The sequence below is a fragment of the Nelumbo lutea genome, chromosome 8 (assembly GCF_056320005.1).
Source record: "Nelumbo lutea isolate HS-2025 chromosome 8, American lotus-T2T, whole genome shotgun sequence".
Classification (NCBI taxonomy): domain Eukaryota; kingdom Viridiplantae; phylum Streptophyta; class Magnoliopsida; order Proteales; family Nelumbonaceae; genus Nelumbo; species Nelumbo lutea.
The window spans coordinates 12,715,919-12,731,337 of record NC_142691.1 but is presented as its reverse complement, the minus strand read 5'-3'; the positions used below and the strand labels follow the sequence as shown (position 1 = coordinate 12,731,337).

The 15,419-nt window shown below is 37.9% G+C and overlaps 2 protein-coding genes and 1 long non-coding RNA gene across 4 annotated transcripts; 1 reads left to right on the top strand and 2 right to left on the bottom strand.

Moving 5' to 3' along the window:
* Positions 1-1,410: 1,410 nt before the first annotated feature.
* Positions 1,411-3,520, bottom strand: LOC148842775 (auxin-responsive protein IAA1-like). Of its 2 annotated transcripts, XR_016103851.1 has the most exons (6): positions 3,261-3,520; positions 2,989-3,170; positions 2,773-2,884; positions 2,492-2,553; positions 2,306-2,402; positions 1,411-1,923 (listed from the first exon to the last, which is right to left on the bottom strand). XR_016103851.1 is itself a non-coding variant. In XM_088960029.1 (5 exons), the coding sequence occupies exons 1-5, from the start codon at positions 3,518-3,520 to the stop codon at positions 2,368-2,370; spliced, it is 651 nt and encodes a 216-aa protein (XP_088816155.1). In that variant the 3' UTR covers positions 1,993-2,367. The 2 variants fall into 2 exon arrangements, 1 of the variants encoding a protein (XP_088816155.1); XM_088960029.1 differs by lacking the exon at positions 1,411-1,923 and having other exon boundaries at positions 1,993-2,402.
* A 116-nt stretch (positions 3,521-3,636) lies between these two features.
* Positions 3,637-4,426, top strand: LOC148842774 (uncharacterized). The gene is made up of 2 exons (XR_016103852.1): positions 3,637-3,792; positions 3,902-4,426. It is a non-coding gene; the product is annotated as an uncharacterized LOC148842774 (long non-coding RNA).
* A 7,828-nt stretch (positions 4,427-12,254) lies between these two features.
* Positions 12,255-14,990, bottom strand: LOC148842773 (auxin-induced protein AUX22-like). The gene is made up of 3 exons (XM_088959292.1): positions 14,247-14,990; positions 13,786-13,879; positions 12,255-12,766 (listed from the first exon to the last, which is right to left on the bottom strand). The coding sequence occupies exons 1-3, from the start codon at positions 14,596-14,598 to the stop codon at positions 12,682-12,684; spliced, it is 531 nt and encodes a 176-aa protein (XP_088815418.1). The 5' UTR covers positions 14,599-14,990; the 3' UTR covers positions 12,255-12,681.
* Between the last annotated feature and the right edge of the window lie 429 nt (positions 14,991-15,419).

Sequence of the window (15,419 nt, the reverse complement as noted above, 5' to 3'; positions counted from 1 at the left end):
GTGTAATGGGTACATAACCAATCACGAGTGAACGTGTCAATGTTCTATATATATGTATGTATATATATGGTCCACATGTAGTGTGGGCCATGTGGGTCCTATGTGTAAATAACACTGGTTTGTTCATGTGTGCAAGGTTATTTTTGAAATTGAAAGAGGGGTGGGAGGGTGGGGCTGTGGGGGAGAAATTTTCAATCCATCCTGTGTTTCATTTATTTCCACCATGGTCTCAACACTCCTTTCGACCATCTAATGCAAAATAGAAGCACCAGCAATGACCATGGTTGCAGTATGGCATTTAGGCTCAGTATGGAAAGATCATAGATATAAATATGTATAGTACAGATATAAGGTTTAAAATACAAAATATAATGTTTTATACTTATATTTGTGTATTTGTATTCTCCCCAAGGCTCAGTTTGGAAGGAATATAAATATAAATATATACAGTGCAAAACTGCAAATAAATATAGAATACAAGGTTTTATATCTTACATATTTGTATTTGTAAAAAATGCAAATATAAATATGTTCACTGCAAAACATTGTAGAACTTGTACTTGTATTCTTTCCAAACAGAACCTAAGAAAATGAAGAAAATAGATAAATAACAAAAATAAAATAAAAATCAAAGGGGATACTGAAAAGAGCACACACAAATTTATGTGGCTTGGCATGTTAAGCCTAAGTTCCTAACAGAAAGTAATTATATCCATGAATTAGGGTTTACAAGTTTACATCTGTTCATGCAATCCATAAAGAACTTATCAAAATACCCCTGTACAGACATTGTGCAGACAAAATTCCCCAAGGCTCCAGCTCAGAGGCCTCCCAACACTTCGTCTGAACCTGCCAAAGTTAGGTTTCTGTGCAGTAGAGGAGTCCTACCTCCCCTCCAAGAAAAATCCCATTTTTCTAGTGCTGTATCCTCCTCAAACATACAAAACAGTGTTCATCATAATACATGTGAACTTGAAGGTTCATCTCTACGCCCCTCATATAGCAACTAAAGCAAATTTGGATGGCTCTAACACTGTTCTTCATTGATGCATAGATCATAGATGAATCCTGGAACAGTTGGAGCCCTAGGTTTCCAAGAGGGTTTTCAACGCCTCCTTGATCCGAGATGCAAAAAGCATTACAAACCTACTGAACCACACGAGAATTCTATCGCTCATTGTTGATTGCACATGTACAGCTAATGCTCTCATCTGCATCCATCTTGATTAACCAAGGCCGAGAGCCTGTGACGGAAAGTTTGATTAATGCATGTAATTATAAAGCCTTTAGGAAAATAGAGTTTAATAAAGATGATTTCAGTTGGCTCTAACTAGATCCAGCTATGGTTCCAAAGTCCAATCCACTGGGTTTTATTTGCTCTACTAAGATGATTGTATGACTCCCGATGCATATCTCAAATAAACCAATAAACATTCATTATACTTTTCAACCTCCTGGAACATTGAATAGCAGTCCCTTGATCTCCTACTGGATTTGATTGTGATCTTTGGTCTGCCAGAAAACAAGAGAGAAAAAGAAATTTGAGGAAAAATTCTGAAGTAATTTCAGCTTTCTGTATCTCTCTCTAATTTTCTATCAAACCAAACACAGCCTAAATCCATATAGTTCTCTCTTTCTCTCTGGTATAAACATCAGAAGAATGACGATTATATTCGGAGCAGAGTATTAATTTAACTTAGATGGAATTCTATACTCCCGATCTTACAACCGATTGGATCAATTCACAGTCATGTGCCCACGGCTCTCTTGATCCTAAAATTTCCTAGCTATTACACGCAGGATTTATGAGTTCAACTTCAGACGACTAAACCATCAAAGAGAATTAGAGCGATCGTACGATCCAAACGTTAACCCATTTTATTATTCATCTTTGATTTGTAGATCCTACATTGTGTCGTGAACCTGAAACAAAAGAGACAAAATCGTTCTGTTTTAGTCAACTGATTTGCATATTATGAGCTACTCAAAAAATTACGAATCAAATAAACCTTTTTTTTTCCTCAGTTTCTCTTCTTCTTTTTATTTCTTTTCTTTGGAGTATAAGAAGAGTGTGACTGGAGTTATAACTAGAAAAGCCGACTAGACTACAGTAGCTGCACCAGTAACATAAGAATACATAATTACAGGCAGGTCTCTCAACTCCTTATTTCTCTTCCATCCCTCCTCCTTCTCCACCTCCGAGTTAATCAAGACTCCCCCAGGCCCCAATAAAAGGAAACTAAACAGAAACAGAAAAGAAAAAAGAAGAAACCCAAAAAAAAAACGATTGGAACAATATCTGTACAAGTTCTACTGTTATCAGACAAAGGACGAATGCCCTCCAATGGGGGCTCCTTTCTCTGATCACTACGCGCTTGCAGATTGTGCGGGGGTCCCTGGAGCTGCACCAAACATACAACAAAAATTACTACTTCAACCAACCAAACGAAACCAAGAGAAACAGACAACATGAAAGTAAACAGAAATTTACCTAATCCGACTGCCTCTGAGCTTTTCATCAATCGAATACGCTTGCATGATGCGACGAACATTCTGCACTCGACCAAAAGAAAAAACAAGAGTAAATCGATTGGTCAGAAACGATTCACAAACAAACAAAACTATCTAAGCGAGTGGGTGCTTTACAGCTCGGTTTCTTCCGCATCTAATCAAAGAAAATAAAGCATTTTTCATTTAATAACAAGAAGAATAAAAGACAGGGTTAATTCGGTCAAATCCCTAACTCCGGCGAGGGTAATTTAGGAAACTTACTTCCACGGGACGTCTCCGACCAACATCCAGTCTCCGTCCTTATCTTCGTAAGTAGGAACGTATTCGGTTCCGTTCACGGGATCCATAAGCTTCCTCTCGTTTAGAACGTTACCTGCAAAATACAAAACCAAGTTAATCTCTCTTGTTCGAGTCTATTTCTGTAATTCTACAGCGTATATACGGTGTACGAAATCCATATACGGTTAAAATACATACGGATGGTGAAGCAGGTGAACATATTCTCCAGTGCGCTCAACAGCTGCTGGTAGCTGGAGTACGTCTCCAAGTCTACCTTCCGTAGATACGGTGCTCCGTCCACGGCCACCTTCACGTACGTGCAGCTCTTCAACGCGTTCTTCCTGAACGACCTCACTGGTGGCCATCCAACTACTTGTGCCCTAAAAATACAAATCAAACAATTAATGCTTCATAGATCGAACAGAAGAAGAAGAAGAAGAGTTGATGATGAACGCATCTCGGGATCTTACTTTGAAGCTGGAGGCTTCCCTGCACAGGGGGCTTCACTTTCCCCTTGCTCTTCGACCTGACTTCTGCCACGTGTTTCGCTGCTACTCGAACTCCCGAGGTTCAGATCAACGGTTTCCGAGAATCCACGCTTGCTGTTCTTGGAAACAATCTCTGCCTGAGTCCGTGATTCACCCGGTAGACCCAAGGTCAGCTCTGTTTCCTTGAAATTCAGGCCAGTGACTTCAGATTCCGGCGGGTTCCTGGCCGTCTCCGGCGACATTCTGATCTTCTGTGCAAGGAATTCGGCCGAGCTTTCCCAAATTCTCAACTCTCAAGTCTTCTTCACGGTCGAGTGGAGGTAAAGCCTAAAGATGAGCGTTTGATCAGCTGGGCTGCCGAGCGTGATGGGTATATATCGATGGGAGAATGTTGCCGGCAAATAGGGATCAACCACTTCACGATTGACACGTAAGCATGAAAGGAGCGGCTGGGATTAGTTCACTTAGCTGACAAGCGCTATGTTGAGTGCTTTGGAGTTTGGGCCCTTGTCGGGTTAGTTCAATCTGTTCCGATCCAGCCTTTCTTATACGACCATACATCATTATCATATTTCCCGTATTAACCAAATGGGCACGGACTAACATGTGACACGTACATGCAGGAATTTTGTAGAACCCTGCACGATCCACCTGATGTAGACCCTACCCCAATCTGGACCGTCAGTTGATACGATGGAGACCGAGGTTATTTCGATCAAGTAGTCGGGCTCTCAATAATGTTGTACATCATTACAGTGGAAAGGGGGGAGAAAAGCGGGTGGAGACCACGAGTTTGTATTTTCAAGCGGAGGGTCAACTTTAGTATGAGTCCATGTGCATGAAACTGCAGTCCCAATAGCGGTGGGTCCCGCCAGGTGCATGTGAATGTGTTGGCATGTCGGCAACGTGTCTCACTTCTTTAACTTTTCCTCTTAAATGAGCAGAGCGGACGGGGATTCATAATGGGATTGACACGTGTACGTCTGAGTCGAGGCCCCGGTACGCGGCTTTGTAAGTTGTAACCAAAAGCGCAGGCCTAATCATGGGTCGGTGACCGGGATTTAGGGGTCTTCGGTTCTTCTTCGGGATCGAGTCCTTCCTGACTACGTTGTTCAATTTTGTATTCAACTGTCATTATCTTCGAATAACACCCCTTTATATTCTTTTTAATTACTAAAGTAGGCTTCGTCTTTCGAGTCACGCTAGACCGAGTCTGTCTAGGACCTCTAGATTGCAGGTCAAGGAGCGATTCAGCATTTCCCTAAGGGCTCCGTTTGGGAGTTTAGTTAAACGGGTTCAGTTGTTTTGGGATCTCTGGTAAAAATGAGAGGGTTTGCCATGGGGACCCAAAGAAACTTTTTTTTTTTTCTTTTTCAAAACTCTTGGAGGGTGGATAAGTTACCCATAAGCTGAAAACTGAAATCACATGGATTTTTTCACCTTACTTAAATAATGTTTCCCGAACCAAACAATGTAGTTGTGAGTATCCAGATAATATTTCCCCAAGAATCATTTGTTCAGGTAACACGAAACGCACTAGGCCTTAAAAAGGTTGTTTGTGTAGGGTGCACCTCAGAAAAGCCAAGAGTCACTCACTATGCCTCAGCCCTCCCAATTGGGAACCTGCCTAAGCTGGTTCATCTGCCTTTTTCAGGTAACCTATTCAAAGAGGCTCGAGTAGACAGCCATTCAAAATTTCAAATGACTTTATTGATACCTGATTTGGACTTTTCGCATTTTTCACCAAACAATGACTTATAGATTGTTCTAAGGCTTATCCCAATTACATGGGGGTGGGGGTTGGTTACGTCTATCATGTTTGGCCATTTTATTTCTTTTAATGTCAACATCTTAGTCCCCATTTGATTCACATGAATAGGGGTCTAGAATGGGAATCACAACTGTTTGGTTGGATAGAATTAAAATCTTATTCCCATTCCTGCTGTAATGATATTCTCCCATACGAGAGAATGACCATTCCTTGCCTTTTTCTTGAGAATAAAATCCCATTCTTACTGATTCTAATTTCCATTTTCATTCATGTCTAAACCAAACAGACCAAGTGTGCATCGATTTTGTTCCACTCCTACCTATCCGGCTATCCCTTCTCAATGCATGTATGAAAAGCTGCTCATTTCAACCCTCCCAAACGGATGCTAAGAATTCAGTATTTAAACTCTCAGCAGTTGGGTTGGGTTAAATAAATGACTCCGGTTTAGGGAATGGGTCCCACGTGGAGAAACTAGAGACAGTTTGAAATATGACTGTTATATGGTGATTATAAAATGCAAAAATTGGATGGCAGGAGTGTTGAGGAGAATTTTCAAAGAAGCATTGAAAATAAGACCTGAATTAATTAAAATTGGTCATACATCCTTACGCGAGTCCTGAACGATGGCGATATACGAGGGGCCCGATGTCATAATTATGCTTTCTGTAGCCCTAGACTGAGACACATTCTAGAAGTATAGAATAAGTCTTGGCCAATCAAATAGAATATTTCCTTTTAAACAACTGACAAAGAATTGATGGTCTACTACCCAAAAAAAATGTTGAACAAGTGCTCAAGTGCAATTGGATTGGAAAAATTAATCCAAATATTTGAGTATATTACTGTTTTATGTATAATTTATTATCAGGCTTCTAATATATTATTATATTTTACTTAACAAACTAAAATCAGTATCGGTGTTCACACCCAATAAGAAATCGACTGCCAAATTGGTGCCATTGTGCCAATCAAATCCGTTCCAAAATGAGCCATGCCAAATTGGGCCAGATTTTGGCACCTGTTCTTGTAACATTGGTGTTATCAAGGCTGTGTCTTGGTTGAAATGCAACCAAATCAAAAGTAAATCTAAATTTGCTTCATTTATATTGCAACCAAACAAAGTAAGATAGAATTTGAAACAAAAGTAAATCTAAATTTGCATCCAAATCACATATATTATCATAGTTTTGCAATCAGTGTAAATAAATTGTGCTATTACCAAGGTTTAAAGTATCGATATGTATCATGCCAATGGTTTCTTGATACGCTCCTCTAGGGGGTATTGGGTTAGACCATGGTTCAAAAAGTAGCCGGGACTTAAACAGACCTCTTTGAACAGGTATTAAAAAATAAATAAAATTAAAAAAAAAACACTGATATAGGTCGATATGCAGGTAGGGCATATAGGAATGTGTCGATACTTTGAACCTTAGCTACGGTTCTATGTGAAAAGAGTATAAATACAATATGAAATATGTACAGTGTAAATATATACAAAATAATTCAAAATACAAGGTTTTGAACTCTTTATAATTTATATTTGTATTCTTTTCAAACTAAGCCTAGTTTGAAACGAGTACAAATACAAATATGTACTATACAAATATATACAAAATTTAAAAGTTTTGAACTCTACCATGGTGTTTGGAAGCGTGGGTGCTTTTTGGCACCGATTTTCAAGAAAAAACGCCCATGCTTCTAAGACCCGTTTTTCACAAAAAAAAAAAAAAAACTTCTACTACGTAAGCAATGAGTAACATTATACTGTTTGGTAAGGTGATTTTCATCACCGTCTTTCATGTATGTGCTGACAGGTAAACACCACATAGGGTACACATCAATTTGACGTTTTCATGCATCGGTGGGGTCCTAATTTTCGAGGTATACCCAATTTTTTAATAATCGGCCAAACCAAACAATAAGATACATGAGCATTTGTTAAAATACGTATGTGGATCCAACATGACACCATTTTTTTGAAAAAGAGCCATGGTTCTAAACATCCCCTACATATTTGTATTTTTAGTCCTTTCAAATGGAGCCTAAAAATTGTTTCAACCTAAAAATTATAAATTTATAAGGAAAGTTGCCAAATAAGTTTATATTCTCTAACATGCCCATTCACTCATGGATAAGAGTAAACCCATTCATTAATATTTTATGCTGAAACTTAACTAACTATAATTAGGCGACATGAATCAAACATTAAAGCAGTTGATAATGGTGAGAGAGAATTTGATACTATCTCAAAAAACCATTCAATTAAAAATTTAAGCCGTATTCAAATAATCAAATATGTTCACTTTTGGGGCTCAAGTCTACTATCCAGGAGTTTTTACCACATCTCTACCCACGAAACATTATAACTATCCATTAGGAATATCTCGTTTTTCATTCATAATAACATATTGATAATGCTATGTGGGAATAATTCATCGTAGCGGATCCTTTTGCCATTTCTGCACAGCTTAGGGTGCACTTAATTGATTAGCGGGTCCCAAGTTCCCTGCATCTTTTCCAACATCGGGAATTAGAATCGGGGGAGAGTAATCATTTCGCTTGAAATTTTAATTCTGCACCGATTCAGACACCAAATAATAAATTAATAATAGACTTGGAGAAGTCCACAAAACAACAAAATAACAACCTCTTCCTTCTGGTTCTGGGGAATCTGATAATCACGTGGAAGCCACGGGGCCATGCCTCAGGTCAATGAAGGAATCAGTGAAGAACAGGAACATTTTCAGTCCAATTCCCACATTTGCCCAACTTCGGTTCTCCTGTCTTCATTAATTAATCCCTAACCAACTCTCAAAAGCTTGAAATTAAATGTCTGTTTGGTCTATAGTCAGAATTATGTTTGGTTCTGACAGAAATTGGAATGGAAATTAAAATAAGTTGAAATGATATTTCATTTTTAAAAGAGGAAGATGAAATAATGAAAATGAGATTTTGATTCTTTCCAAATCAAATAATTGAAATCAGAATGACAATTCGGATTCCAATTCCAAACCCTTACTCCTATTCCTAAAAACCAAACTGGCCCTTAAACATAAATCCCAAATCAATAACTAGAAAGATTGTTTCGTTAAAAATTTGGCCGTTTGGGTGTGGCCGTGTGGGCAGTTTGGCTCTGGGAAGAAATCCAACCATGACAAATTTGCTCAGACAAGATATTTTAGCTTTATTCGTGTTCATACGAGGCCCCCTTCCCCGCTGAGCAAATGACAAAAATTGAATAGAACAGGATGGTGTGATTGATTAGATGCGGCAAATCTCACATTCTCACTGTGGAACGTCGTCTCCCGCTACGTCTTCGATGCCTGATTTGAATAAATTGGCCTCTTTCCTTTTTTGTCCAAAGAAAGTGTGATCGATATATTCGACGCCTCCCACTTGTCTGATCTCATCAATGGCTCTTATTGATGGGACTCTTGTGACAATATTCCCATCCGTGTGGTGTAAGCCAAATTTTCTTGTGTAGATCGTATCTGTAGTCTATATATGTGGCAGATAATTTGTCGTTTCCTCCTTGACCGCTTTTGGAAAAGCCAAGAATTGCGCTGGGTCGTCTAGATTGCCTCCCGGAACCATCTTTGCCACGTGGCCAGAATTATTGAGCCGAGTCACTGCCCAAAACTTTGCAAGCCTAAGATGCCGTTTGGATAGTTGAAATCTCTTTTAATGGACGGCCAGTCCGTCAAACAGTTCCGGGTTCCCGAGTGGGCAACCAATGTCCAAAACCAAAGCTCTCTTGATTTTTTAATCATCACAATTAATAAAAAAAGGCCAACAATGGAGAAAAGAGGGACGGGCAAACGGATCCTTAAATGAAGAAAAATCTCAGTGAACGAAATATTTCGATCGATTTTTCAATTAATTAACTAATTAGTGTCGGGAAATTCCCCAACTAACGTGATAATTTTTCGATTAAAGAAGTTAATTCGTGGCGGACAAATCGTCAACCATATCTACATCCGCTCAGTGTGCAAGAGATGGGGAGATTCCGTTGGAATTAGGGATTAATTGTAGCTCTAAAGACCAAGTTGCCTCTTAATTTGTACCCAAAATTACCAGACTACCACTAAGTTGACTCAAAATAAACAAATAAAAGAACTAGGATAGGAAGAAAAGATCTTGACCGTCCGATTATTATCATCAGAAAAGGATTAGGTTAGATGAATTTATATTAAAAAATTAGGTATGTCTAAATACAGATTAGATTCTGTATTCGGAATTAAGGGTAGGGTTAGACGATGGAGACTGATCATGTGGACATGTCCCATATGGCCTCTGCTGTGCATAAATAAACAGCATAACAACATGGGGTTTTGTATTAAGGATTGTTTGGTCTCTCTCTGTGCGAAGTAATACTATTTTGACCAGTTAGGGTTTGGTCTCCAATTAGCTTCGATTAATGTTTGCTTTGATTATTGTGAAGCTAGGGATTGAAGCCCTAATAATACTCTATAATAACATCATATGTTCCTCAATATATGCATTATATTATATTGTATTTATTTAATTTATTATTATTATTATTGATAATAATTATGTGCATATTTGATTTTAGAATTGCAGCATACACGTGAGATTTTAAATTCCACACGCTTATTATTTAAAAATTATTTTGTTTATTTATTTATTTCCTTTTGTAGGAAGGTTTGCAAGGATTCAATGTATCGAAAATGGTTGATATATTTTAATGTTTTTATTTTTTAGGTGAAATTGGTGTCCCCAAAATGATGACATGTTTACTACAAGTAAAATGATTAAGGGGGTTTCTTTTTTCAGATTTTGAAAGGAGTTTCCATTGATCAAGAATACCATGTTTTTTTTTTCAGATTTATGTGGGGACCAGGGAAAGATTATTTTCCTTAGGTGGTAAATAATTTTCCCACATAAGGAGAAACTTGCCAACACTTGGATGGAACAAAAATACCCTTTTTAATTATGGACTTTTATTGCTAAAATGGTTGTTGCCTTATTTAATTGAGAAATAAAAGAACATGGGTAAATGCACTTACCCAGGTAAGTGTTTCCTAGGAAAATTTTACCCAAGTAACTGCATTTACCCAGATAAATAACTTACTGAAAAAAAAACGGGGCCTAAGTTTGCCTTGTCACCATGTTGGATCCCCATGGCAACAATGTCACCATATCTCAAACATAAGTGAAGGAAAATGAATAATTTTCTTTGTGCTTAATATATATTATCTGACACCTTTTTGTTTGTTTTTTTTTTTTTTATTTTGTCTCCATTTAGTTGCACATAAAATGAAGGAAATCGAATAACTTTCCTAAAATTGACATTTTTTCAGAAAAAAAAATGAAAAGGAAGACAAATGAAACCAGAAAAATGGAATTAGTTTAGTTGTAGGAAAATGAAATTTATTGTAGTTTTATAATAATTCATTTTTCACAGAGGCTGGTCCTTTGGATTTTGCATATTGCAACACTCATAATATTGTTTCCTAGTTATTAAGCAAAAAATATTTTATTTTCCTATCATATAGAATATTTTTTGGAAGGAAATCATTAATAATTCACTATCTTTTATGCAACAAAACGAGCCTAAATGTTCAACTCCATGTAACTGAAATTCAATGCCACTTTCTCTTATAATAATAAACTCCCGTTTCTATAGCTTTTGTTATTGTTGTATGGCTGTATCATCAACATCATCATCTCTATCACCTAATCCTTATCCCAACTATATATATAGGGAGTTTACATTTGCACCTCACAGAATGCATCCCAAAAATGTCTCACATGTATTTCCCAACGTGCATGGAGAACATCTCCCTTAATTGTCACTGGGAGATGTTTCCAATACATGGTTGGGATGTACTATGAGACGTTTTTCAGGCACATTCTGTGAGGTGCAGATGTGACTTCCTATATATAGGGTCGATCGACTATATGAATTTTGGCCATTCTGTTTATGCTTGTGATTCAGAAAAATTGATAAATTCCCCTGGCCACGAGAGAGAGAGAGAGAGAGAGAGAGAGAGAGAGAGAGAGAGAGAGAGAGAGAGAGAGAGAGAGAGAGAGAGAGAGAGAGAGAGAGAGAGAGAGAGAGAGAATTGGAGTCCAATGTTGATGAACAATAATCAATTTAATTCTTACACTGGAAGCATAAATTTAATCCATGGAATTAGCATGATAAATGACCTGATTATGAGTAATAATCTTTATCAGTCCAATTCTTCTGATAGAAGCAATATGTTTGACAATCACCTCACTGTGATATGAGTAGTTAAGCATCATTTCCATTTTTTGCAAATCCTGAATAATTTTTTTTCCTTATGTTTCACTTTATTTTATGTCTCTATCATGTAAAGAAAGAAAAAGAGTTGTAGACCTTAGACATGGTAGATATATATATATATATATAAATGATGAATTCTCTATATACCTTTCAGAATTCTGGTTTAATCGATGCCTTCAATCTTTAATACCACTGGGCAATTAGCTTCAATATAAATAAATTCTCTCATAACATTATTCCTCTAGACATATTGTTCTAGGGTTAATTCTGAGTCCCCTAAGAATCTAGTATTCGAGGCTTAACCTCAATTTAAGTAATTTTTAAATAAGGTTCAAAGTGTTGATAGACATTATACATTATTTTGTGTGTATTGCATGATTTTGGGTTCATTTGGTTTGAGGGGATATGATATAGGGGTCTTGAATCGGACCAACTGTTGGAGGGGGGGGGGGTAATTTGAGGGAATTACCATTCCCTCCCCTCCTGGGGAGTTACCCGCTTACGTGGAGTAGGTGTGAAATCACCTCCGAATCAGATGGGTCAGAGATCTCAAATGTATTTTGTGAGTCTCATTGCAATTAACCTATATAAAGGTTTCACCTCCAACCTCACAAAGTACGTGCGAGTGTATTTGGAATACCCACCCTAAATCAAGGTACTTAAACACTCTGATAATCATTTTTTTGCAATTCGACCAGACGACCTATTTAATATGACATCCGAACTGTCTACCAATAAGAAGCACCAGATCTTACGTCATCAGTAATAACCTTCAAAGTTCAAAAATAGTCAAATGTCTTAATTCCTAGTATTTATTGTATTGGCGAATTAACAAACGATACATATCGTACAATATGTACAAATACATTACGACATTTTGAAGCTTACAAATAACTTTTGCTAATGCCCATAAGAAGACTTTGAGATGTACCAAAAAAAACTCCATCTTCAATTAATAAGAAAACTTATTCAATTAACAACTACATGACCCACCACACACTAGAACAATAACAACATAATAACACCATGAAGATGCCTCTCTTTTCCTTTCCTTTGTTTCTTTTCTGTCTATTACAATTTAAATAACATTTATTTTTTATCTCAAAATGAAGGATACAAGCAACTACACACATATATATATATGTATACATGTATTCTATCACATGAAACTAAGATGTATGATAAGGAGGGGCTAATGATCTCCCTCATTTTGAGTTCTGGGGCCATCTACAGCAGCTGAAGCCTAATGGGTAATTTGAACAAACGAAGAAACAGAAATGACCAAAGGAACAGTGAAAGCAGTCTGATCAAATTTTAAGTTCAACTCGTTTTTCTCCATACACCAGTGCTTGAAGATTCCCCTAAGAGCCTCTCGACTGCAATCCCACATCCTTGGCCTCTGATCTCTTCATTATCCTCAGCCTTTTGCATGATTCAGTAAACATTCTGCACAAGGATAATTAACAGTATTATAAGTAAATTTTTTCTTGTTAACTAAACACAAATCTATTATCAAATTCATCCTTTTAATGCCTTTCTATTAAACCACGTTTGAGGTGGGGGGTGGGCTTTTTCATGCAGAAGAAGGTCCATTTAGATCTTTTTCACCAAACAATTTTTGACTGACTTTTAGCTTCCCCAGTGTAAAAAAGACGAAAGGCCTCTTCCAAATTTTCTGGAAAAAATATATATGAATAAAAAAGAAATTGGCTATTTTGGCAATTAACAAAAAAATGGTTAAAAGGAAAAAGATAGACTATTTAGGAACTGGGATAAATAATCTGATGAGATATGTACGAAGTGGGATCCATGGATAATGAAAATTCATGGTCACAACTAGGTATCAACCTATACGTACTGTGAAAACAGTACCTACTGTACCAAAAATTTCTATCCTCTGGGAAATTGTGGTTGAGAGATCATCTATGCCCAATAATGTACCACAAGGACAAATTTGTCATATAGTCGACAATATACGAGAAATTTGTTTGCGTTTTATTACATTGTCGGGTTGGTGAGGCACCGAGGGAAGCAGCCGTGAGAAGGTAGAATAGAAATGTGTGCAATTGGACCAAATTAACCCTTTCATCTACCCAAAATGCCAAACAATTATTTGGTTTATTTTGTTTTTAGTTTATTTTTCAAAGTTTCCCGCACGACAATTAGCTGTCATGTGTCTACCGATGTCTACAAAAGTCAACCCTCTTAGTTACGGTTCCAACGAAACGAGCCCTACACGTACTCAAGTGGATCTCATTGAGATCAGACGGTGAGGAAAAGATGTAACAACAACCGGTAGATGTGGCGGAGCATGAGCCAAGGCATATGATCTGATGGACCAGATAAAGACAAGGCCGTTGATTTGATTATCCAGCGCAATGATGGTGTATACAAAATTTACCTCAATTTTTTCTTTTATATTAAATTGAAAGAGTGATGGTGTTTGATTGCGAGAATAAACTTACTCCCAGGGTGTGTCTCCCACCAGCATCCAATCACCGTCCTTGTCCTCGTATATGGGAATATATTCCGAACTGTCCGAGTCCTTCCAAACGCCACCTGCCATGAACAAAGAATTGAAAAGCAAAATTTAATTAAATTTTACATTTTAGATTTTTTGCTTAAAAATTAAATTAAAATGATTTTTAATTTTATTAATTAGAATTAACAATTTATTTCCTCTTCAAATTTTAATGGTTTTGAGAACCAATAAATATGAAACACGTGCCCCTATTTGGATAATCTCGTTTTTACCTAGATGTGCTTACTAGGTCGCGTGTCACATCCTACAATAAACGGGTTTTCTCACGTGGTTAATTATTGAAAATTTGGCTAGGGTTCTTCTTCTTCTTCTTCTTCTTCTACGTACAGAATGTAAAGAATGTAAAGAGGAGGAGGAATTAACGGTAGAGATGAGATCACTTACCGATGCCGAAACATCCAAAGAGCTTTTCGAAGGCGGCAGCGAGATCGGGGTATCCTTTGTGGGTGTTCAAGTCGATCTTACGCAGAAACGGAGCGCCGTCCATGCTAACTTTGACGTAATTTTTGGCAGTTTCTTTCTCATGAACGTTGTTCTTTTTCCGATAAGAACAAACCGGTGGCCACCCCACAATTTGGGTCTTGGTTTGGGTTTTCCGGTCGCCGCCGCTGTTGGAGCTGTTCTCATCCTCGGCTATTTCCGAAAACTCTCTCTTCTTTTCATTCTTCTCCTTTGGTGGGCAACCGCCTGGAAGACCCAACCTCAGCTCTGTGATCTCAAGGCCTAGACTCGTCATTCTTGGAACCTGGAGCCTGTTCCTTCACCTGCGACTCTGTTTTCTTCTTCTTCTTCTTGCTGTTCTTCTTCTGGTTCTTCTCTTCTCTCTTGCGCGCTATACAGGGTTTAAAGTTTTTGCAGTGGAGGATCGACCGAACGGCTAGCTTTTATACATACAAGAGAAGAGCAGGAGACATAGTGGAAGCAGTGACAGGTCAACACAGGGATAGTGGTCGGTCACATGAGTGGCAAAGGTGGCGACTTGTTTGCTGCCTTGAAGAGTACTTTTGTGTGGGCACTCTCAGTTGGATGTGGGGCAGATCGTAGGGCTGCTGGTCCTTGATGGGTTGGTGGGTTTTAATCCAGACCGTCTGATGAATCGAGAGGGAACACTCCATGTGACCAGCGGCCGGCCTGGTCCTGTAGCTATCCCTTTAATTTATTATTGTGAGGACCGAATACACCACCATAGTCCATGGATGCATTGTCGAAGTAAGTATATACACATGAAAGGATGTGCATGCATGGGTGCCCATTTCATGGTTCGTTCATGCACTGATCATGGGTTCAGCCATACTGATTTCTTGTTGACTATCAACCCTCAGACCCCAGTTTCTAAACATTTATGCATGTATGCATGAGATCATCATCATGATCGATGTATACATGCATGCGTACAGGCATGTGTAAGAACATTATGTTGGCTACATGTGTGGAGAGCTAAATTTGCATCACTTTACATGAACAGTAATTACTAATAAGAGGAATGATTGTGTTAAAAGAAAATTAGAGAGGTTTGTCCAAACCCCGGCCCAACCCCACTTTTGGTTTAATAAATAT